The following is a 24,196-nucleotide window of genomic DNA, read 5'->3' on the forward strand; positions in this document are numbered from 1 at the left end:
TAGAACTTTAAATTGATAAAATAAAAATAAATAAATAAACAATAACAAAAATTCTGAAATCATAGAAGTTTAAAAGATAATTTGCTCAAGTAATGATGTTTTTTCTTTCATTTTTTGAAAAAGAGCATGATAAAAACATTTTATATTTTAATAAAATAAGACTATGAATGGGGATTTTGCTACAAATTCAGATATTTGGAATTTCATTTTAAAAATTGGAATTTTCGGCGACCTAAATCCATGACTTTCCAAACGATTTTTCATGACTTTCCAGGTGAGCAGATACCCTGGATATAGATAATTTCACGTATCATTAAATTCAGCTATGAAACACGCAAACATATATCTGGCAAAGATTAATATTAATACCTTAAAACAATTTTTAAATAAAAATACTCTAAACCAGAAAGATATCCCCTTATAGATTTATTATATCCAGAAAAAAATTTTATTATCAAGGACATTAAAAAAAAGATCTAACAATTTTATGAATTTAGATTTGTTTTAGAGCTTGTAAAGTTGCTTCCATTTATAGAAAATTGTATTATATAGATCATCTATTGTATTAAATTGATATTATTTGGTTAACAATACATTGTTGAAAATACAAATAACATAGAAATCATAATGAATAAAAAACAGTACTTATTTCATAAATTAAAGGAACTTATGTAATAAATTTAGATTAATCCGTAAATAAATTAATAATATAATTTAAAATTGGACATTATTTGATTAAGTTAATTGCACCAATTGTAATTAAAAATACTTAGAAGAAAGCTAATGTTTAAGTGTTATGAGCTACTAGCTCCTACCAGTTACCAGTGTTACTAGCTTTTACAATATCAAACATAACCTAGAATAGGACTATATAAGTTAGAGCCCAAAGAATTATAAGATCAAATTAATGAATTAAAAAAGCAAGAGGGAACTTCATGTCCTAATCTATAAGAGATTAGATTATCAAAGTATGTGAAAAAATGCTAAGAATATAAAATTTAGTTGTGCTTTGCTATTCAAAAATATTAGAGAGAAATAACAATGATCAGCATATTAAGTTTATTTTTTAAGATGTTACTAAAACTTTTATTTTATAGAGACAGGTTGGAATTATGTATGGAAATAATTATGCTCAAATAATTTCCCTCCTTTTTTTGTTGCACATCATCCAACCATGGCTAAGCACCTAGACCCGTTTTTAGACTCTGTCTTATAAGATCAAACATAACCTGTGGTAGGAATGTCATTCAATTTTGATTCTGGTCAGACGACAGGGATAGTGCGTGAGAAGGTATCCATTTATCTAAACATCCACACCATAACCAACCAAAGGACTTTTAGCCACAATAGATTTAACAAGCACCTTGCTGTGTATAAATGCTGGTTGTTTAGTCTGCTGTCAGGATTAAGCTCACTATCCCAAACTCTCTAACCAGCAGTGTGACACCTTAACCAAATGCGCCATCAGAACAACCTTTTCTTCATTGCATAGTTGTATTTTTCTAAGAAAATTTTTGATCCTTTTTTTGCCATAAATGTGGCTATATTCTAGAGATACAAATTTTTATAGCCTCAATTGAGGTAGCAATGTGGGCATAACCTATAATTTTATATTAATTTAAAACTTTAACTTTAAAACACTCCAAAAAAGAAGCAAAAAGAAAATAGTATCAGTAGGAAAGTAAATTGCATGACAGATGAGCAATTTCTGCAATTCCGGAGAAATTAAAGGTGACACTGAACAATTGCTACCTCAAAATCATTTTCGAAAAGATGTATTATCCCACACATAACTTAACCCACATATGACTACATGAAAATTTTGATAATAGACTTTTTAAAAAATATATATTTAAAGTTTTATTGAGACTGTAACAGATTTCGAAATATAACAAATCTGTAATATTTTAACATCTTCATTATTTAAAAGATTCATATTAGGTGTATTAAAAATGTTTCAATCTTCATGAAATTGTATAATAATTAAAAAAGTTTAATAATTTTTAGAGACATTATGATGAAATTTACATTCAAAGCAAATGAAATTTAAATAGAAACAGCTGCATGTATGTGAACTGTGTGTGCATATTTTGTATCTGAATACATACAAAATTCCAATTAAAATAAATTTTTAAATTAATTAATGAAGTTAGATTTAGAAATAAAACAATTGAGTCAAATATGAGATGCAACAAATAAACAAATATCACAAGTTCTAAGACACTAAAATTATTGAACATTAAAATATGTTTAATATTACCTATTATCATCTATTTACATTACCTTATTAACAAAACTTAGCTCCTTTTTTATTCTATCACATTTTTCCTTTGTTTCATCTAAAGTTTTCTGTAATTTTTCAATTTGTTGTTCTTTGTTAGAGTTTTCCCTCTGAAGTTTTGTTCTGTCAATTTCAGTTTCTTTCAATCGTTGTTCCAGCAATAATATCATTTCATCCTTGAATCACAATAAAATTAACACTGATAATTAACAGAAAATAATATTTAAGACAAATTATCTACTATGAACAATGATTCAATTAGTAAACTTTTTAAATAAATATTATTAACAGTAAACATGTTATATTTTAATAATAATAGTTCAGCGTACAAAGAGGCATACCTCAATTTTTTCTGATAACTACATGCATAAAACCTTCTGTTAACTTGATATATGAATACAGCTTATTCCTCAAAACTAAGTTTTTATCAGAAAGATTTAGAGAAAATCAAAAATAATAATTGGTATGCTTTTTCAGAAAGATTTGACTCAATATTTTGTAAACTCAATAAATTACAGCTGTATAAATTACCTGTATTTCACCAGGTAAAATTGTTTAATATCAAATAACCTATCAAGATAATGTAAGTAGAAAATAAAGCAAAAACTACCGTGTTAAAAAATGCAATATTAAACAAAAGAAATGTTTTAAATCATTTTGATCACCCAATAAATTTTTACTAAACATTTTTACAAAGGTTAAAACATACATATTTTATGACAACTAAAATTTATCTGGTGATTTTGCATTAACAGTAATTAAAAAAACATGCACTTTTGAACACTATAATTTGCACTGATAAAACTAAATACTTTAGCTTGCACTAACAAAACAAAATATTATAGTTTGTGCCAAAAGAATTAATGAATCTATGCACATTAGCCCCAGATTCTGCACCAAAGAAATTAGAATTCAGTTACAGAGAAATATGTTTTTCAAGAAGTTTCTTTTATGTTTTCTCCAAAACGCTTTTTACTCTAAAATCTTTAAAACTCAAAAAAATTTAGTTTAATTTTGATCTCTGTGTAGCTGACAATTTTGGCAGAATGCATATAATTTCTTGGTAGATTTCTTGGCTTGGTACTAAAGCTTTACAATTCTTTAGACATTCTTGAAGAAGAATGATTAATTAAATTGTTTGAGATTTATCATCTAAACACAAATTTTAATGGAGACCAAAAGTATTAAAAATAGAAAAAAATAATAAATTTCTTCAATATACTGAAATATTTCAACAGGATCAATCTTGGTATTTTCTTCTAAATATGACTAAACTTATTTTATTGTTTTCGATAGCTGTACTGTAAGACCATACTTTTTATTGTTATACTGTTTTCATTATTGTACTGTAATTGTATTATCTGGCACAATAGAGCACAAGGATTTTTAGAAAATCGAAATTCTCAAAAAATTTGTGGCATTTCATTTGATACCTTTTTCGATTGTGCACACATTAAACTACTAATAATATTATTAAAAATATGTAACTACGATTAAAAATTGAATTAGCACCATAACCTCTCATTAATCAAGAGGTAACAAAAAAGTGTATAAAAGACATTGTTTAAAACATTTGTCTTCAAAGCACTATGTCAACACACAAATCTATAAAAGTTCAACACTATTTTAAAATTTTATGTTACAAGCACTTTTTTAACAAGCTATGCCAAACGACAACTATAGTTTCACCATCACATTAGAAATTTAAAAAGTTTTACACTATATAAATAAAATTTGCAAAAGAAGTAATGTTTTTCCAAAAAAATTCATAACTGCACCATTTACTTGAAAATGGCATATAATTTTAACTTACTTTTTTTTGTAGATTGAAAAAAATTATATTCATATCGAAAATTTGGCCTACACTCTATAAATCTATATAAAGAAACTACCTAAACAAGAAAACTAGTCACTATTATTTTAAAACATATTAATTCATGTAGTACCTTATCAACACATTCTCGTATTAATGTTTCTAATTCTTCTTTCAAACTTCTTACTTGAGCATTCAAAAACTGTACAGTTACCTCTAGAAAATAATTGAAAAATATTATAGAGTGTGTGGTGAATTACATAAAAAGAATGCTACTGTGATTACCCAAATAAGAAAAGCTTGTTTTTTTATTAAATTTACTTGTAACATAACAAGTACAATAAAAATAAATATCATTATTTTGAAATTACTGAACAAGTTAAGAATTTCAATGAAAAAAAATCACATTTCACTTCTCAAATTAAATTACAGACTTATCACCATGTCTATGATTTATATATTTTATTTTCCATTGCTATACCAAATGGATAAAAACAATTATTTTCAAAATGACCATAACAATAAGATATTTTGCTCTCCAGGTAATGTTTTAATTTTACAAAAATGAATTCATTTAAATCTAGATCAAAGATTTTCATCAGAAAGAAATTGAACATAAATTCAGAAAGTTAAATAAGAAATGTCTAAAAGCATATTATTTAAACAATACATATGATGCATTTTCTGACTTAACTGTTTAAACAATCGAAAACTATAAATGTACTCAAAGCCTTCTAGAATATTGAAACCTATATTAGCAATGTAGATATTGCTAAAATTGAAGCAAATTAAATGAAAGCTGAAGTTAAGATGTCTGCAAATAAGAAAAACATTATTTAAAGGAAAAAAGTCAATTAAAATTTACAAAGACCTATTCTATTCATTTACATTACATTACAAAATATATTGTATTTTAGTCATATATATATGAGCTTCTATTAAGACTCTGGGGAAATATTCCAGAATATGAATATCATTGAGTAATGTAAAAATAAAAAAAAGATTGATCTTTTAAGAATCTCACATTGATGTTCCCGCTTAAAACAGCATGCAATAGTAACACAATAAAAAATGTTTTGCTTGAAGGAGGGAAAAAAATTGCCTTTTTAAGCATCGAAGCTCAATATAAAATACTAAGGCAAATTGAAATTAATATCTTTTTTATTATTGATCCAATATATCTACAAGCATGCATTAGATCCAAAATTTAAAAAATATTTTAATTTCCATGCTCAGTAGTATCTTTTTGAGTCAATTTATTAAAGCAACTGCATGAATTTCAGTACAATATTGAGAAGGCATAGAATAAAAAAAAAACGACTAAGTTGAGTAAAAGAAAAGTTTCACGTTAATCTTATGTTTCCATCATTTCCCATTAATCTAAGCTTAATTTAAATCTTTTTTTTTAAAGATAGATAATAAAATCAGATATCCTTTACAAATACCTTCACAATATAGTTCATTGCATTAAATTAAATAAAAAGGAGAGACTTGCTCCTTAAAACAATAGGAATAAAACTAACGTAGAACATTAAAACTCAGCTTAGCTAAAAATTTACAAGTAAAAAAGAAAACTTTGAACCAATAATCCTTATTCAAAGTGAGAAGGACTTACTAAACTCCCTTGACTGTGAAATAATATTTGGTAAACTTTGTGAAGTTGTGTTTCTCTAGTTCAGAGATGAGGTGTTGGCTTATATGCTATTATTTTTTAGATATTGTGTGTATTTAAAATATTGTACACGCACCCTTTTCCTACGCTGTCCCCTGCCCTCCTAAGCGACCCAGTATACGCCTGCTTTAACTCTAATTGTGATTAATAACTTTGAAATTAATATTTACTTGGAAAAAAATTTTAATATTTACCGAGAATTTGGGGGAAATTTCAATTGAATGTAAGTCTGAGTCAAGCTCTCAAAGACATTTTATTGATTGACTAGTTCAACTATTCAACTATTAACTCCACAGCTGTGCTTTAGATAAATATAAACATAATCAAGAAACAGGTATGTTTGGAAAATCATGTAATTAAAAAAAGACATATTGCTGGTAAAATATTCAACTAGGGAAGAATATTTTAGCATATGTACTAATAATTTTATAACCAGAGATATAAAATCAACATTATATGTAATTAACTTACTGCTTAAAACAATTTATAAGTATCTATACTTCATGATCAAATAAAAACAAAATAATTATTATTATTATATTTACATTAATACATATGGCACTAAAATGTAACTTTATTTTGAAACAGTTGATTAAAAACAGATAGTTCTTTAATAACATATTTTAGATAATTGAATGCATCCCTTATTGGAATCATATTATTTATTAGAAAATTAGTATTTCCAAATAAAGTCAAAAGAATTGCTTTAATTTACCCATTGAAATGAAAACTATTCCTTAGTGAAATTAATTTTAACACAAACTAGAAAAAATTTACACTTTGTCATCTAAGAAAAAAAGCAGAAAATGTGGTACCCCCCTTACCCTTCCAACATGCCTCAAACAAGTGTGCAGGGTGTTACTCAATAAAGAAAGCTGAATAATATTTTTTACTTTAGGAAAGTCCTATGTTAATTACATTAGTTAAAATAACCATCAAATTAAACAAATTTTTTGCTTAGTGAAAGTGTTATATTGCATATTATTTTAAAGTTAATTATTTTAAAGTATAACTCTTAAAATATTGTATTTAAGTTTAATTTAATCTCTCTTCATATTTCAATACAACTTTTATTTAATTCTGGCTTACTGGAATTAATACTCATCATTAAAAGGGGTAAAGGTAAGAACATATATACTGAAATTATGATTGAATATTAGGAAAATCAGTTTATTTTATACAAGTCTTCGAATTATTCAATGTTTAATTCTGTTACTGAATATAGTTATCTTTTTTACCTTCCTCAATTATGGAACTTGAAAACATGTCTCCAATGAGTGCATTTTACATTTTCTAAATGCAAATGATAAAAGAAAAGAAATGAAAACTCATGTAATTTACATTTTTTATATTTGTTTAGTTCATCTGCACTTGTATAATTTGAAATGTATATTTTTGTTAATATATCAATTCTTTCGCAAAAAAATAATTACAAAAATGTTTTGAAAGATGATGCTTTGCCACAGATTTAAATGAATTCAAGAAAAATTTAAATACATTTTCAATGCAAGATCTATATAAAAACATTATCACTGTTAAGCGGATAATTTGGTTCATTATTTTGCCACAGAGAAATTACAGTAAAACTGTATTAAAAATCAGGTATCAAAATAAAACATACCATGCAACAAAAGAATTTTCAAAATGATAATGATAATACCTCAGGCAACATGCACTGTGCAGCTTAGAAAACATGCTCAATACCAAAATGTGGTCCTTTCAAGCTAACACTATCTATTAAATCTTGCCTGTAAAAATTGATTCCCCACCGTCAGTGTAATAATCCGGTATGTCTCCTAAGATTCCTCCTAAGCCTGCTCCATCTCTGAGTAGAGGTGCCAGTGATGAGTTTCGAGTTACAGTGGAGGCAAGAAGTCTTTTATTCTCTTGTGCTAGATCTCTATGCCTGTTTAATAAAGAATCTCGATTGGGATATCTTCTAGGTGGTTTGTAGCTAGACGTGGTACTCTGAAAAGAAAAGTTAAATAAACTTAAACACAAAAAGCAAAAATAAATTAATTAGTAAATAACGGCTAATAATAATAAGTTATAATAATAAGCTAATAATAATTAATAGTTAATATTATTCATGATTACAAAAACCATTTTGAAATGGTAAAACATTTTAATTTCTAATTGAAAATACAGAAATCAAAAGAACAATTATTTAATTGCAAGAAATATTATATCATGTATGAAACAATCTATATAATGAATGTAAGGTATTAAATTTCATAAGGTATTAAAATTAATAGAAATAAATAAATTTAAAAATTTAACTCCTTTGATACTTTAACTTAACAAATTAAGTTCTTTTGTCCACTTCTAAGTTCTCCATTGTAATACTTTTTATTTTATAATACACATAGTTTTAGCCATCTATGTAATAATATATTTATCAGAAAAAGTCCTCTTTCATAAATAACATACTTATTAGAATTATTTTCACTTATACATTATCAATATCTTACAAGCTATTGGTGCAAATTACTTTTGGGACAAACTTAAGAATTAAAAATTAAGTTTTTAGAGGTTAAATTTATGCTTTTACACTAAACTTTTAGTTTAGTTGCTGCAAAAGATTCTGAATATAGACATTATTTTCTATTATTAGAACAATTCTATTATTAGAACAGACAAATGTGGCTCATTAGACTTTAAAGAAAAAAATATTTAAAATACTATTTCCTCTTTGATTTACATTTGTCTTGGGATAAAATTTTGAATCATAAACAAACTACAAAACGAAAGTCTACAGAAATTCTGTCATTGAAACAGAATGAAAAATATAAAAAGAATTATTAAAATTGCCCCTTGAAATTGCTACTAAAATTGCCCCTTATAAATGTTTTCATTGGGACTATAAGAAATTATTTGTAAATACAGTTATATAAGAAATTAATTATATAAGAAATTAATTATATAATAATTTACATAATGTTAAACTTTACAGTAAGAATTAAACAGATACTTGAATAAAATTAAAGGATGGGATAGCAATTGCAATTTTATTTATTATTTTTATTTATTTATTATTTTTATTTATTTATTATTTTTATTTATTTATTATTTTTATTTATTTATTATTTTTACTTATTTATATTATTTTATTTATTTATTTTTATTTATTTATTTATTATTATGATTATTCTTTTTAGTTGTAGTTAATCAACTTGTAGTCCTTATTTATTTAGACAACAAAATTAAAATGAAAACTACTAATTTTGCATTTTACAAGGCACACATTTACTAATATTAGATGGTCTTAGTTTATGAAAAGACCATCATTTGTATCAACTGCCAACGAAAATTATTCCTATGTCTTACTTTCTTTTTATTTGTTAAATTTTTCTTTTAACAGAGCTGAAGTTGGGGGCAACGCTGATCCCCGAAATCTTTGGTTTGCTGTAGTAAAAAAAAATTAATATTTTAAAAAGATTTCAAACCAATTTGTTTCTTGTTCATTCTCTTTTTTTTTACTTTTTTATTAAATTTTTTATGAAGTAAAATAAAAATTTCTTTTTTATTCAAGAATAAATTTTTTTACGTTGACCGAAAGGCTAATTATACCAATCAGGTTCAGAAAAGCAAGTAAAGTTTCAAAATTGATTGGTGCAATTTTCGGGTTTGTCTGTAAACACACAAATTGAGAATAGTCCTGTAAAAAAATGTAATTTTGGAAATGCTTATTGTATTTAAAATTTTTGATTTAAATGAAAAGATAAGTAATTAAAGTAAATATTAAAATTGCATTTACCAGTATTTAATGAGAACAAAATCTTTATATAAAGTTGCTTTTAATTTATTTAATGTGGTTTGTAAAATTGAGAAAATTAAATGAGATTATATTTTTTTATATCTCTGTTTTACACATTTTATAATCTGGCAAACAAGGAAACCAATCTGTGGGCAAATAATTATGTTCTAGCAATAAAAAAAGAGGCTTATAGAGTTCGCTCAATCTTTATTTCAATAAAGACAGTTTTAAAGTAAGTTACATAAGTTATTACAAATGTAAACCTTTCTTAGTGTTACACACTAACAAAACATATCTGTATGCCTCTGCGCACACATATTTTTACATTTTTTATCTTCTTGCTATCAAAGCATTGTGTTGAAACAATAAATAGAGCATAAAACTTTCTGACTGTTAATGAAAAATTGCTTACTCACTCATTTAATTGAACTTTTTTGTTTATTATATTATGCAATTATTTCATCAATAACCTTTTTGATGAATGCATCAAAGACAAAAAATAATGCAAATTAGGAGAAAATCCTCTTTTTTAAAATAAATTTTTTCTTTTGATAATTAAAGCTGGCCAAATAATTTAAACTGAACGATATCGGAGTCAATAAAAATCTGTCAACTATGACACATGCCCTACAGAAAGGTGATTTCCACCAATTATTTTTTCCAAACTACAACACTGAGTGTTAATAAAAACAAATTGCATAGTTGTGAATACTATCTGAATATAAAATTTTTTGAAAATACAATAGTAAAATTAGGGCTTTTCAAAATTTGAATCTTAAATATTTCTTACAAAGCTTTTCAGTTCCTGTAACATAAACATTTGTCCTCTTTAAGTAAAATTAGTTTCATGACCTCAAAGCATGCTAGTGATTCTTCCTTTACTTTTGGAATGAGAATCAATTTGTAACATTTGTTTTTGTTACTTTGTGTATGTAATAGACTCATTGAATAGATTTTGTTACTTTGATTATTCTTTTGGATAGCCAATCATTAACTTTCAAATCTTAGGTTATTAAACTCTGCATTAAATCAATCACGAAGGATGATTACATCTGCAAACAATTGTGTTTTTTAACAAGCAGATATTTTGCACTGAGTTTCAGTTCATGGTCTGAGCCATTTTGCCATTCTTATAAGTTTTTCAAACTCTAATGAAATATTGTAGGAATATTCTACAGTGAGAACTTATGATAAAGACATAAAAATTCAATGTCAGGTCATAGAAAAACATTGGAATATTTCAAAATTTTAAAATAAACTTATTCACACTGTTCGTAAACAGGGTGGCCACTCAAATCAGGTATCAAATTTCCCTGATTTTTCCAGGTAAAAATCTTAACATTTCCAGGTTAGTGTGTTTTTTTCCCTATAAAGTGTAGGATGGGTACAAGAAAAGTGTCAATATTATAAAGTATTTTATTTAAAATATTATTTTTTTAATATATCATCTTGAAAAAATAATTAGACTAAATTTATTTTAACAAAAATTTTAACATTTTTTAAATTTTTAATGTTTTGGAACATTAATTTTTTAAAAAAAAAGATGGATGAGGAGATGGAAATATATTTAGCTTGTAGAATATATTGATTTTATTGAAAAAATGTTTTGATTTGTTACTTTTAGTAGTTTTTGCACAAAGTGTACCAAATGGCAAATACAGAGTGACCCAAAAAACCTTAGATAAGTGTTTAATATATTTTCTGTAAGCAAATGAGAATAATTGCAGTCAATAAATTTTTATATTTCAATATAAAGCCATTTTATACTGTATTTTATTCAAACTGGGCTGCTAATAAAAATTTCTTTAACATCATGTTTTCTTTAAACCAATATCTAAAGTCAGATGTTTGTTGTTTGTTTTAAATTAGCATTATTATTTTAAGAGATATTCAATATTCAAAAATTAATATTGCAGACACAAAATTTGCACATTTTTTGTTGCATATTCTATAGAAAAAAGCTAGATAAAATTCTTTAAACCTTATTCTTTTTTTTCCTTATTTGAAATTAAAATATTATTCCAATCTAACCACATGGTTTTTTTAGTTTAGATTAGTTAATTGTTTTTGTTTTTACAACAGTTCAATTCCATGGTTAAAAATTAACATAAATTTCTCACAAAAACTCACTCATAAAACAAGTTTATAATCACAGAAGTTTTATGTCAAGTATTAATAAAACATAACCTATCCAAAACAATTTGCTTTATAAAAATGATTATAATAAGTTCAAATTAAATATATTAAATTGTTGTTGTTGGATGTAGATCAGACGAAAACAAAAAAGGATTAACCTTTAACAGTCTAAACTCTGTGAATGTGTTTGTAATTTAAATGTAAACTTGACTGAATTTAAAGCTGACATTACAATAAAGATTCTATACACTTCTTAACTTGTAAATTATGATAGATAATTAATTTGAAATTTTTCACTTTGGGGCCAGATATAAAATTTTTAGTATCGGGTGTAAATTTTTCGAATTGGATATAATTTTAAGTTATTTTATGTTAGTTAAGTCATTTTATTGTCTGAAAATTACTTTAGTTATAATCTGAATATTATAAACATTATTTTTCGATTAAATAGCTTCTTTAAACTATTTCTTGTTAGTTTCTTGAACTCTTCTATTTCTTGTTAGAATAGGTGGATATATGTGTTTTATAACATTTTCCATCTTGTAAAAGTTTGTTGAAAAATCACTTATTTTAATTTTAACTGTGCAATGTATATTAACAACACTGTAAACAGAACTCATACTTAAGCAATATTTCCTTAAATCTAATAATTTTAGAAATCCTGGAATTAAAAAAAAAAAATCAGAAAAGTTTCATTATTTTTATATAGAATAAAAAATCGATTGAAAAATATGTTAACTATACATTAAAAGGAGATGCCCGGTGGCCGAGTGGTAGCGCTTTGTGGTCTCGTGCCATAGGTCCTGGGTTCGATCCTCGGGCTAGGCAAGGTTAAACTCAGCCTTTTATCCCTTCAGTGGGTAAATAAATGAGTACCAAGCATGCTTGGGAACTAAACACTGGGGGTTCCACGCTCGACTGACCACCTGACCGGAACATCTGCTCCTGCATCCCAAAACCAAAGGTCAAGAAAACTGAGATGGGCACAGTAGGCCTTGGCCCTCTATGGGCGGTCGCACCACTGAGTTTAGTTTACATTAAAAGGAGAAAAAAACAACTTTATACTGTACTATTAGTCTATAAAAAAATTTCTGGGGAAAAAAAAGATCTTTTCGTGCAGGAAAAATGATCATTTAGTAGTTTTATTTATTGCCTGCATAGAATTAAATAATCGTTTTTTACAATTCTTAAAATTTATTCTATTTGATGTTCATTTCAAAGCAGACAATATGTTCAGTATAATTTTACTTGCATTCAGTGGCATCACATATGGGGAACAAGAAAGAGCACATGTCCCCAGTTATAGCATTAGAAATTCGACCAAATTTACAAAAAATAATTTTAAATGAATTCCAGAATAAATTTTAAATGAATTCCAGAATAAATTTTAAATGAATTCCAGAATAAATTTTTATCTCTTTTAAATACCCTCTCCCCAGTTTTGCCTGCCAATTACAGGACTAAAAACTACTAACAATTTTTATCCTATTTACCTAAAAATTGAATAGGATGAGTATTATTCTTGCAGTTTGATATAATTGTAGGTTTATTATTTTTTTTAATTATTTTTGTAAATTGATGAAACAACAAGAAATAACAAACAAATATCCTTTAATCAAAAACAATAAACATCTAAGTGTAATCGATATTACATACTTTAGTAACGTATGCTGTTAAATTTCAAAACAAATCAAATTAATGTTTTTACAATGTCGATTTACATTGATTTAAAGTTGTAAAATCCTATTCAATGTAAAATCTAATTAATGAATTAAGTTTTACACAGTCTAAATTTAACAGTCCAAAATAGTTCCCTTTTGTCTCACACATCATTTATATATATATNTATATATATATAAATACAGTAGGGAACCGATTATCCGGTACGATCGGGACCATCGCTGTTCCGGACAACTGATTTTTCCTGTTTTCTGAATAGATACAAAAATCAGTTTTTTTATAGTTAAACCCAACTAAAAAAAAATATATCTGGAAATAATCTTAAAAAGAAGAAAACACGATGAAGTAATACACTAATGATTATTTCCAAAATGATGGTAAGGTAAGCATCTTTAAAAAGGAATGAAAAATGTTGAAATCTCATGAGGAAAAAAAATTTTTTTTTGAAAAATGGCGGGAAAATTTATCGAATTTCGTTCCGGTTTTCAGGCTTTCCGGACAACGGGTTCTGTACTGTATATATGTATCCATATATCTCCATATATATNTTTACAAACTTTTGACATTGTGATTACTGCACAATTCCAATTTTGTATAAATAATCAAATATTTACCAACAAATATATATATATATAATCAGGGGGTACAAAATCTGAGTTTGTTGTCAGTGACTAACCACACCTTTGTTTGTATTAGCAAGGTTTGGTACTTTACACCTGAATGCATAAGCCAGCCCTTTAGCAAGTATTTGTGCTAACCTAAGTAAAAGCATATGTTTAAACTCCAGAAAGGTTCCTGAATAAGGGCCTAAGTTGCTTTTCTTCAAAAAAAATTTAAAAATAATAAATAAATTAACTACAGAATGCTCTGGAGAAAAAAAGCTTTCTCTAAATATATACACTTTTCAAGTGCTAAGCAAAATGATTGATTTGAAATTTTCTAACTTAAGCATTTACTTATGTCCAGTACAGTAAATGGACCAGAATGGCTTCCTCATGCTAAGGGACGTAAGCAAAAGATTACGTTAAATTGTTTCTGAAACAATTAAAACAGACTTGCTTACCTCAAATAAATAAATAAAATAAAAATATATAAATAAATTTCATTGATCAACTTTGAGTTTCAGTTACTCTAAGTACATCATAATTAAACAGATTTTATTAGGTTACTAAGTTCAAATACATGATTATAAATTAACCTAAAAGAATATTTGGATGTTTTCTATTTATTTTATACAGAAAAATTGAAATAAAAGATGGAAATAGATAAAAACAAATGTAATGAAAAGAAAAGCAGTGGTGTCTGATGTAAATAATGTCAGACAAAAAAATAGTTATTAATTTACAATAAAAATATTTATTATTTTAAAAATACAAATAGACTACACAAATAAGACTTAGAATTTTGCTTTAAACAGAAAAAATAATTTTACGAAGAAAAATCCTAGTAGCAGAATACAATTATGTATTTAGGTATCGGACATAAAATATAAAAAGTGCATTTAGATGATTTTTTTTGTAAATCAAAATGTAAAATGTTTCTGTTTTCTGTGAAATAACCTGTTTTGTTACAGTTTACTTTAATTATTATTTATTCCATTTTCTATTGTAAGTGTTTTTTTTTTTAAAAGAAAAGAAAACTGTACTTGTTTGAGACTCACTTAACCGTGGCTAAAAATTTTAAATGATGTCGTCCTTAATTTAACAGTCAACATACTAATTGAAAACATAGTAATACATACTAATTAACATGCTAATTGAAAACAGATAAAAGTTAAAAGTCATTATTTACAAAAGTCATTATAAGCAAGCAACATTTACAAACTTTCGACATTGTGTTTTGACTACGCAATTGAAATTTAAAATCAAAAATCAAATATTTACCACTTAAACAGTAAAATTAAATATTAACATATAATTGGTTCATAAAACAGCCTTTTTTTTAAATAAAATATGTTATAAAAGGTAAAAATGCAATCGAGAAAATTAGCATGAATGCAATAATTCACTCATTCCTTAAGCCTGAATTCAGCATGGAATCTATCTCTCAGTTACAGATCAAAACAGGTTTTATGAGAGCAACTCCAGGTTAGATTACAAAATATCATTTCACCATGAACATAACTGGGTGTCAGTTGGACCCAGAGTTAACTAACTTTAATCTGAAGAGTTCCCCAGTTTGAGTAACTGCTGATGAGCACTATGCGAATTTTTATTTATTTATGTTTTCAAAAATAACTCTTTTGATGTTCAGATGCTTTTTTTTCATGTTCAGTGTGGGCAATTTATTACTAGATGTTAACTATAATTAATGCTCATTAATATAATCAAAATAAAATTTTCCTATGTTAATATCTTTTATTTTTCTCAAATTATTATTAGCAGTCATTGCTGCACATAAATAATTTTATGTTCGGAAAAAAAATTAGTGGATAGTACAGAGTGCGGCCACAAGAATAATACAAATTTTGATCTGAGGTAACATCTAACCTACACAACAACCTGCATCAAATAACTTCCGTGCAAATCAATAAATTTCAGAATTTTATAACCATAAAATAAGCTATTGAACACTTGAAGAAAATAGAATAATTTGAGAGAGATTAATTGGTTAAAACTATATGAAATTAAACTGCCCATCTTTAGTAGACTTCTTTTTTAATATATGGCTTGGCTACTTTATGACATCTGGTGCATATTTCCATTTATAATTACTTAAATATAATTAAATTTTTAAATGTATGATTTTTTAAAAGATTTGGAATATTTTTTCAGATTATGACATTTGCCTTTTTAAAAAACTTATCTTTTTCACCATATCCCCGAAGGTGATTCTCTGTATCATTGGCAGATGGCAGCACAATAATAGTCACTTATAACTTCTTATGAATAATAGAAATGTGTTGATTTACACTGATCTGAGCTGAGAAGTTTATTTTATACCATTTCATTTACGTTTTTTAAGAAAGAAAATTCTTCTTAATGGTTTAAGTTATCGATATGTTATGAAGGGAAAAAATATGCAAATAAGGCGAAAGAGAATGATGTTAGCATAATCCCCTAGATCATTGTGCGAAATAAAAGTATTTTTAATTGGATTTCAATATTTCTATGGTTGTGTACGGCTTCATGATATATATAATAATAAAATATCTAAATTTATAATAATAAAACTCAGATCCTTCTGCTCATCAATACAAGTCACAAGTCAATTAAAAAAAAGAAACTTAACAGATTTTTCACTTATCCAGTAAAAAAGGGAATCAAATTTAATTGCTCAATGCAATCTTTTATTTTCAACATCAAACTTATTTTAAAAATAGTAACAAAAATTGAAAATGAACACTTTTGATAAGGCTATAAATCTCCCACTGGAGTGCAAGTTAACAGCGGGTTAAGAGACCTGCAGTTATGAAATAGACGGTCAAAAAGTAAAGAATACACTTTTTGACTCGTGGTCAATATTTCCAAACCGGTTTCTGAACTGGGTGTTTTGCGTTTGGTCAGTGTCAATGGTGAATAAAAAGGTTAATTTCTGCAAACTTTTAAGAGAAAAAGGAGAAACAGTTTCAGAAATATCATCTCTGGAATGCAAGAAACATTTACAAACTTTTGACATTGTGATTACTGCACAATTCCAATTTTGTATAAATAATCAAATATTTACCAACAAAACAGTAAAATTAAATGTTAACATAGTTGGTTCGCAAAAGAACCTTTTTTTAAATAAAATATGTTATACAAGGTTAAAATGCAATCCAGGAAATTAGCCTCAATGCAACAATTTGTCGACAAACATTGCTGTTAGCGATTGTAAGAAAATGAGTGATTGGTAGGCTTTGCTGAGAAAATATAATTCAAAATTTCATAGGAAAAAGAGTACAAAAACTTTCAGAAAACGAGTGAAATACAAAATTTATTACTAAATTATAACAAACTAGTTTTTAGAGAATTTCATAAAGTTCAAAATACTAAAACATTTTGAATCATTTTGTGAGAAAAAAAAACATTAAACAAACTTAAACAATAAATGGATTTGGCCCATGAAATAGAAGAAAAAAATCTACAAAAGCAAGTATCCTAGCCCCTTCTTCCACATCGACCATAATTTTGCCTTTCCCAAAGTGTAAGTCCCATAATCTCGAAAGAAGTCAAAGGTTTCTCCATTCATTTAGCAATCATGGGAGAGCTTCATGTGGTATTCTAGTTTAATAGGAAGCAAATTTTAATGCAAGCAAAGTACTGCTCAGTTGATGATATTTGAATTGTTTGGCGATAAATTTTTGTCTTAAAAAAGTGAATATGGTAAAATAATTTAAATTAAGAAAACAATCAGTTTTTTTTAAATTCCCTGATTTTTCCAGGTTTTTTACAGTATAAAAAATTCCCTTATAATTACAGGTTTACAAGGTTTTCCAGGTGGGATGCCACTCTGATAAAATATGATCTTCCAAATCTTAATGCTAATTAGTTTTTAAGTACAAAAACGTTTTGCTATAATTATAATCATAAACACAAGCATATAAGCAATATTTACCTTCTTTGGTTCTCGTTCTTCAAATAAAATTGGGCTGACTCTAAATGAGAGAAAATTAAATCTGTATTAAAGATTTACAGCAACTTACGAAAAGAAACAAAAATAGTTTTTTGAAGAAAATACATTAAAAAAAATTTATAAAACAAATTTATGGATAGTTCTTTTTCTTTCTTAAATTGCAAAGATATCAAGTACTGATTAGTTTTAAGGTTAATAAATCTTTATTAAATTATTTCAAGCAGCATAATTTATGCACATTTAAAATAAAATTTATATATTTTTGTAGAACGTTTGCAATATGAAGGATTGGTTCATAATGATGAAATTTAATCAATATGCTTACGTCTTTTATGTATCAACGCAGTTAAATATTTTAAAAAATACACACAAATAAAAAAAAATTAATAATGAAAAGCGAATTATATCATACTAAAAATCATAGCATTCATAACTTCAAAGCTACAAAACATACTTAATTTATCTATACAAGGGGGAAATACTAGCTTTTATACAAATGTATATTGATAATAAATATATAAAATCTGCAAATTACTACTAGTTTTTGTATTCCTTTAAAAAATATTCCACTTTTTGTTTTTAGTTGTCATCAAACTGGTATAAAAAAATTTGAAATCTGTTGCCATGTTAATTCCTTAATCAAAACTTACTAAACATAGCAAACTATCCTAATTATAGCTTTTTACTTTATAGATTTCAAAGGTCTTTTATTTAAAAAAAAAAAGAAATATTTTAAAATGAATTAAACCACTGATTTTAATCATTTGATTTAATCCATTGGCAGTAAAACAAATGGGCAAAATTGGAAAAATGTTTCTCCCTTATACACTATTCCTCTACCTATTAACATGAAAAAACCGGTTTTGCTATGCAGAAAAAACTATAGGTTAAAATTAGACTTTTTATGTGTAGAACCATCAGACGGTTAAACAGTAATCACACAGGTATTAAATATGCAAACAAAAAAAACTAAAATGCATAATGAGGAATAATAATATTCCTATGGAATTCATTTCATGATTCTGTTCATTTCAGTGCGTGATTTGATATTTATTAGATTGCAATTTAGTTATGAAACTTGTAGATATGCATCCCAGCTGTGTATTAAAAAGTAATTACTAAATATTATGATAAAAAAAACAATATGAATTTACATCAGAATACTATGTTAAAAAAGCTGTAGCTTAAAAATAACATACATAATTTCTCAAATATAAACGACCTTAAAGTAAAAAGTACTGATTTCAAGTTTCTTTGTTACTTTATGACCTTCTTTAAATAGCACTTTTAGATACTTTAGTACTTTTAGCTTTGTCATTTTCTCACAGGTGCATAACGAAGGGTTACTGCGAGTATAAGATTTATTACCTTTTTGATCCATCACTACTTGCACTTTTTTCATTTTGAGCATCGATTTCATTATGAGGAGTACCATCACCAAGTTCCTAAAAAGAAAAATTTTAATGCCAAAGATCCAATATGAAGAAATAATTCCAACAGATTCCATATGTACAGCAAAGACAAATTTGGATAATAAAATAATGACTGAAGAATGTGCAATAAAGTCTTAAATCTATACCTGAAATTTTATTAAAATACTGAATCAATTTAGTTTTCATTAATTTTGAAAAAGAAACAACTAAGTAAGAAACAGTAAGCTTAAACAATTTATCCAACTTTAAGAAATATAATTTCAAGGGATATACTGTGTAACTGACAAGCAAGTTTTGGTACCTGCATGATACCAGGACCTGGTTTTAATTCTGATTACTCCACCAATTATGCCTTATGAGCAGTACTGTGTAACATTTAGTTTCAACACAAACATTTTCAAATTTTTACTTAACTTCAAACAATTAAAGAAGTAATTATATCTTTCAAAAGTCATGTAGTACATCAGTTTCTTAATAATCTAAAGTTGAAGTAACTCGTTTAGGAACACTATATTTTGCTATTATGCAACATTTTTATATTGATTGACTTAATAAAGAAAAATGAAGATGTAATAAGACACAATGAAAATAAAATAATTCCCAGCAGTATCTAAGAGTGAAAAAACAACTTATTTTGAATTGTTAAATTTTATTCTAAACAAATAAAAAAAATAAGCACAAAAGGGATAAATAGTAACACTACAACTTTAATGCATGAAAAAAATTATTTTAAAAGTTGTCACGATTTTGTTATTTTTTATAGTTAACTTAAACCAGGGTTGGCAAGTTTTTTTACATGTATCAGTTTTAATCATGGATAAAACAGTCATGATAAAATCTAAACCTAAGAAATTGCATTTATCCATTAATATAATTACTAATGTTTTAAATGGCACTTTACGCATAGTATTTACAAACAAATATTAATTATACTACTTTTTATAAAATTTAATATATATTGAAAATGCTAACAAAAAAAACCTTTAATAGCATAAATATAGAACCACTATATAGACTCACTTTAAATATAGAGAAAGTTCTTTTGGAAGTTCTATAGTTGAAAAGTTGCTCTAGCTTCAAAAAGGATATTTAAATAAAAGAAAAAGTACTTTAAACATTCTGTTAATAATTATTTTATATAAAAAGACATGGAAGTATTTAATTACTAGCAATGCAGATTTATTAGAATACGATTTCATAACATAAAAATTTATGCATTTTTTCTTTAGACAATGCTGTTTGTAAATAAATTCCTTGTTATATTTTGGGTTTTAAATGGTTGTAATACTGTAAGATTAACAAAAAAAATTACAATTTATAAAAACCAAATAAAATATTTCTTTTTTAGTGATAAAAAAAATAAAATAACAATTGTACTAAACATTTTAGTCCATTGCATCGATTTAAAAAAATTTCTTGAATGGGTGAGAGTTCATGAATAAAATAAAACACTACAAGAAAATAAAGTGAAATTTTTTTCTTCTGCTCAAAACTATGATTTTTATTTCAATATAATTAAATATTATAAAAAAAAAATCAATATATTAGCATATATTCATACAAATTTATATTATTAGAGTATATCATATACTTGTGTACATTTATAAATTAGCTTATATCCAAATAAATATATTTATCCTGATAGAGTCATTCAATAAGAAATAATGTCTTGTGCATATTACATTATTTATATAGAATGATGCTTAAGGCATTTATAATGAAATGTATAAATACATTCATTTCCCTAACTGCAAACGTAAAAAATGGGTACTTCTTGTAGTAATTTTATATTTCAGAAAAGAAAAAAAACATGAATTAAATCAGATAAATTGCATCAATTTAGAATTTTCAGCACCTTCAAATAATTAAATGCTATATGAAACATGCGAGAATACTGGAACAGGAAATAAAGTTTATCTATGTAAGAAACTAATGAATCGTAACGAATTTACTTTGCTGAAATTAGGAAGCACAGTTTATCTTATTTAAAAAAAAATTTCAAAATTCTAAAATTTATAAATTGAGAATACAAAATACATGGTTTTGAAAAGAAAACATTTGCATAAATATAATGCCATGTCTACCAAACTATTGGTTTCTAAAACACATAGTAAAAAGTAATATGAACAGAAAGGTGTCTTAATTTTTTACAAAAATCTGGTAATTTCCCAAAAATAGCCGAAAAAAATATTAAATAAAAAATAACGAACTTAAAGAAACTAGGAGAGCATCATCACATTTACATATTTTTTTAAATCTTACTACAAGTGAGATATTAGTTTCGAGAAATTAATTTTTTAATAAAATCATTTCTTGCACTCTGCTTGACAGATATTTAAAGAAGGGCTAAACAGTAGAAGTAAACAAGTAAAAAAATAAAATGCTTAAACATAAGAAAAGTGCTCATGATAAGAAAATAAAAAAATTTTAAATTACTTATAATTACAAAATTGAAAGAAAAAGTTTCACTTTTTTTAACTAGAATACTTACAAAGTAAACTTTTATAAAAGAAAATTTTTAAAAATCTATAACGTGTTACACATAGAACAATAAATGCTTTACTCAGCACAAACTAAATTAATCTGATGAAATTACAGTCTACACAAATCATTAAACCAGTTACACAATAAATAATCGAAATAAAAAATAAAAATACTTACCCCATCGTTATCATGACTTTGCTCTGAATTATCATTATCTTGATCAATATTTCTAAATAGAAAAAGAATTACTCAAAATTATTTTAAGCAATTCAAATCAAAGTTTTTTTAAACAATCATAATAAATAATAATTTCATAAATAACGTTTTGAAAATAAAATCCAATTAGTACAGATCAACTTAGTGACTAGGTTTAATTAGTATCAAACATAACAAATACCAATTTTTCTTAATTCATAGTTAAAATAGATTTTTTATTAAAAATATCACAACCAAAAATTTAATACAAGGGTCTTAAATTAGGCGTCAAATACAAACATGACATGAATGTATGATAAATCATTAAAACTGGAAATTAAAATAGAAAAGGGATTCTGAAAAATATAGAGTTCAAATTTGATATAAACTGATAAATGAATTAGTGTCGTCTAATGAAAATCTTTATTAACACAAAAAAAATTATAAAGTAAGCCTATAGTAGCATAAAAATAGACTTTTGGAATAATTAAGAATTTGAAAAAAAGAATCAATTGTACAAAGCTGATTATTAATTAATTTAATCTCATTGCAAATTTTAATAAAACCATGGTTCTATTAAAATTTGATTTTATGAATCAAATTTTAATAAAACCATTAAAATCTTTCAAGCAACAAGAAAAAATATATTTAACCATTCAAACTATTCTGAATAATTTTTATTCCCCATAACTTACATTAATAAGAACCAAAAGATAAGTCTTAGAGGAAACTTTGAAAAAAAGGATGAATGCTGATTCATAAAATAATTTTACTTTATACCGCAACAAACATTTTCTAAACTATGCAATTTAATTTAATTAAGTGCAAAAATTCATAATTTGAATATAAACATAATTAAAAAATTTATTTCAATTAATTTATTTATATCAGTAAATACTAAGCTATTTCAAAAATTTTATTCTTTACTTTAATTTCTTTTACTTTTATGAGAGTGATACAAACAGAAAACAAAAACTTGTTTTCCCATGTCAGTTGACACATTTATACAAACCGGTTTCTATCATCATCCTTTCCATCAGAGCCTTCATTGCCATCACTTTGATTATCATCATTTCTTGAGTGCCTTTTAGGGCGTGCTCCAGAAACATTCATTTTTTTACTAAATGAAGCAAAAATCTCCATTAATTTAAATATTAACTTAATTTTTAATTTCAATGTAAATTACATTTAATGAAAATTATATGTTTTTACAATATGCATAAATTAAAATAAACAAACAACAGCAATCTGATTCATTAAAATAAAAGTGAAAAAATAAACATAAAATGTTTAATTTTTCAAGCTTATTTAATTTACACTAAAATAAATTTTTCCTGAAAAAGAGATTTTACAAGTTACTTTCATAAATTATGATGAAAGTTAGGGGGAAACTATAACAAATAATTGAGTTATTAGTTATAATAACTTTGCACTATACAATTTTTTTAGAGAATTCATTTAAATTTAAAATATCAATGTAAATAAAACAAATTATTTTATTTATTTTCATCAAATAAAATAAAAATGAGTAAAAGCAATACAGCCATGCAATTGAACAAAAATTTTTTAAGTGTTTCATGGTAGATTTCGAAAAAAGTAACTTGACAACTTTTCCCCCCTGTAATACTATCAATGCTAGAAATTGAACTTCAGAAAACTGAGGGGAAAAATTGATTATTGAAAAAAATTTATTTTGCTATGTTTAGCTTATACAAATATGTGAAATACATGAAAATCTGAATTACCAATTTTTGGGACTTATGTTGATTTTCTATTGCATGGCAGAAAAAGTAACTTGTCATACTAATAGTACAACTTTCTCTACAGCGAAAAAAAGAAAACAAAAATTTTTCTGTTTAAGAGTTACGCTATACTACATGAGAAAACTATCATGGCAAATTCTGTTTCACCTAAATTAGTAATTTAAATTAAAAAGTATAGAAAAAATGTGAGTTCAAATAAATCAAAAGTAAACCATGAAGCTTCAAATGCTTTTTTTTTTTTTAAAATATCAAAATGCAAACAAATTATGGAAGGATTAATCAGGGTTACATAGTCGTGAATTTGAACTCACTTATTTACATGCTTTAAATTTTAAATTACTAATTATAGGTGAAACAGAATTTGCCATGAAGTATTTGCTATGATTCTCCCCCAGAATAGCACCATCTTATTGTATGTATTAAAAAAT

The 24,196-nt window shown here is 25.4% G+C and overlaps 1 protein-coding gene across 5 annotated transcripts in view; it reads right to left on the reverse strand.

Annotated features, from left to right (window-relative positions):
- The window catches only part of LOC107455527 (testis-expressed protein 9), a 74,929-nt gene that overhangs the window by 8,901 nt on the left and 41,832 nt on the right, over positions 1 to 24,196 (reverse strand). For all 5 annotated transcript variants that reach the window (XM_016073127.3, XM_071188376.1, XM_071188375.1 and 2 more), the window contains 7 exons: positions 23,018 to 23,125; positions 21,988 to 22,039; positions 19,262 to 19,338; positions 17,876 to 17,915; positions 7,536 to 7,734; positions 4,228 to 4,310; positions 2,284 to 2,457 (listed from right to left, as the gene is read on the reverse strand). In XM_016073127.3, the coding sequence (XP_015928613.1) occupies positions 2,284 to 2,457; positions 4,228 to 4,310; positions 7,536 to 7,734; positions 17,876 to 17,915; positions 19,262 to 19,338; positions 21,988 to 22,039; positions 23,018 to 23,118 (726 nt within the window). In that variant the 5' untranslated portion in view covers positions 23,119 to 23,125. The remainder of the gene's footprint in view (positions 1 to 2,283; positions 2,458 to 4,227; positions 4,311 to 7,535; positions 7,735 to 17,875; positions 17,916 to 19,261; positions 19,339 to 21,987; positions 22,040 to 23,017; positions 23,126 to 24,196) is intronic.

The sequence above is a fragment of the Parasteatoda tepidariorum genome, chromosome X2, assembly GCF_043381705.1.
Source record: "Parasteatoda tepidariorum isolate YZ-2023 chromosome X2, CAS_Ptep_4.0, whole genome shotgun sequence".
Classification (NCBI taxonomy): domain Eukaryota; kingdom Metazoa; phylum Arthropoda; class Arachnida; order Araneae; family Theridiidae; genus Parasteatoda; species Parasteatoda tepidariorum.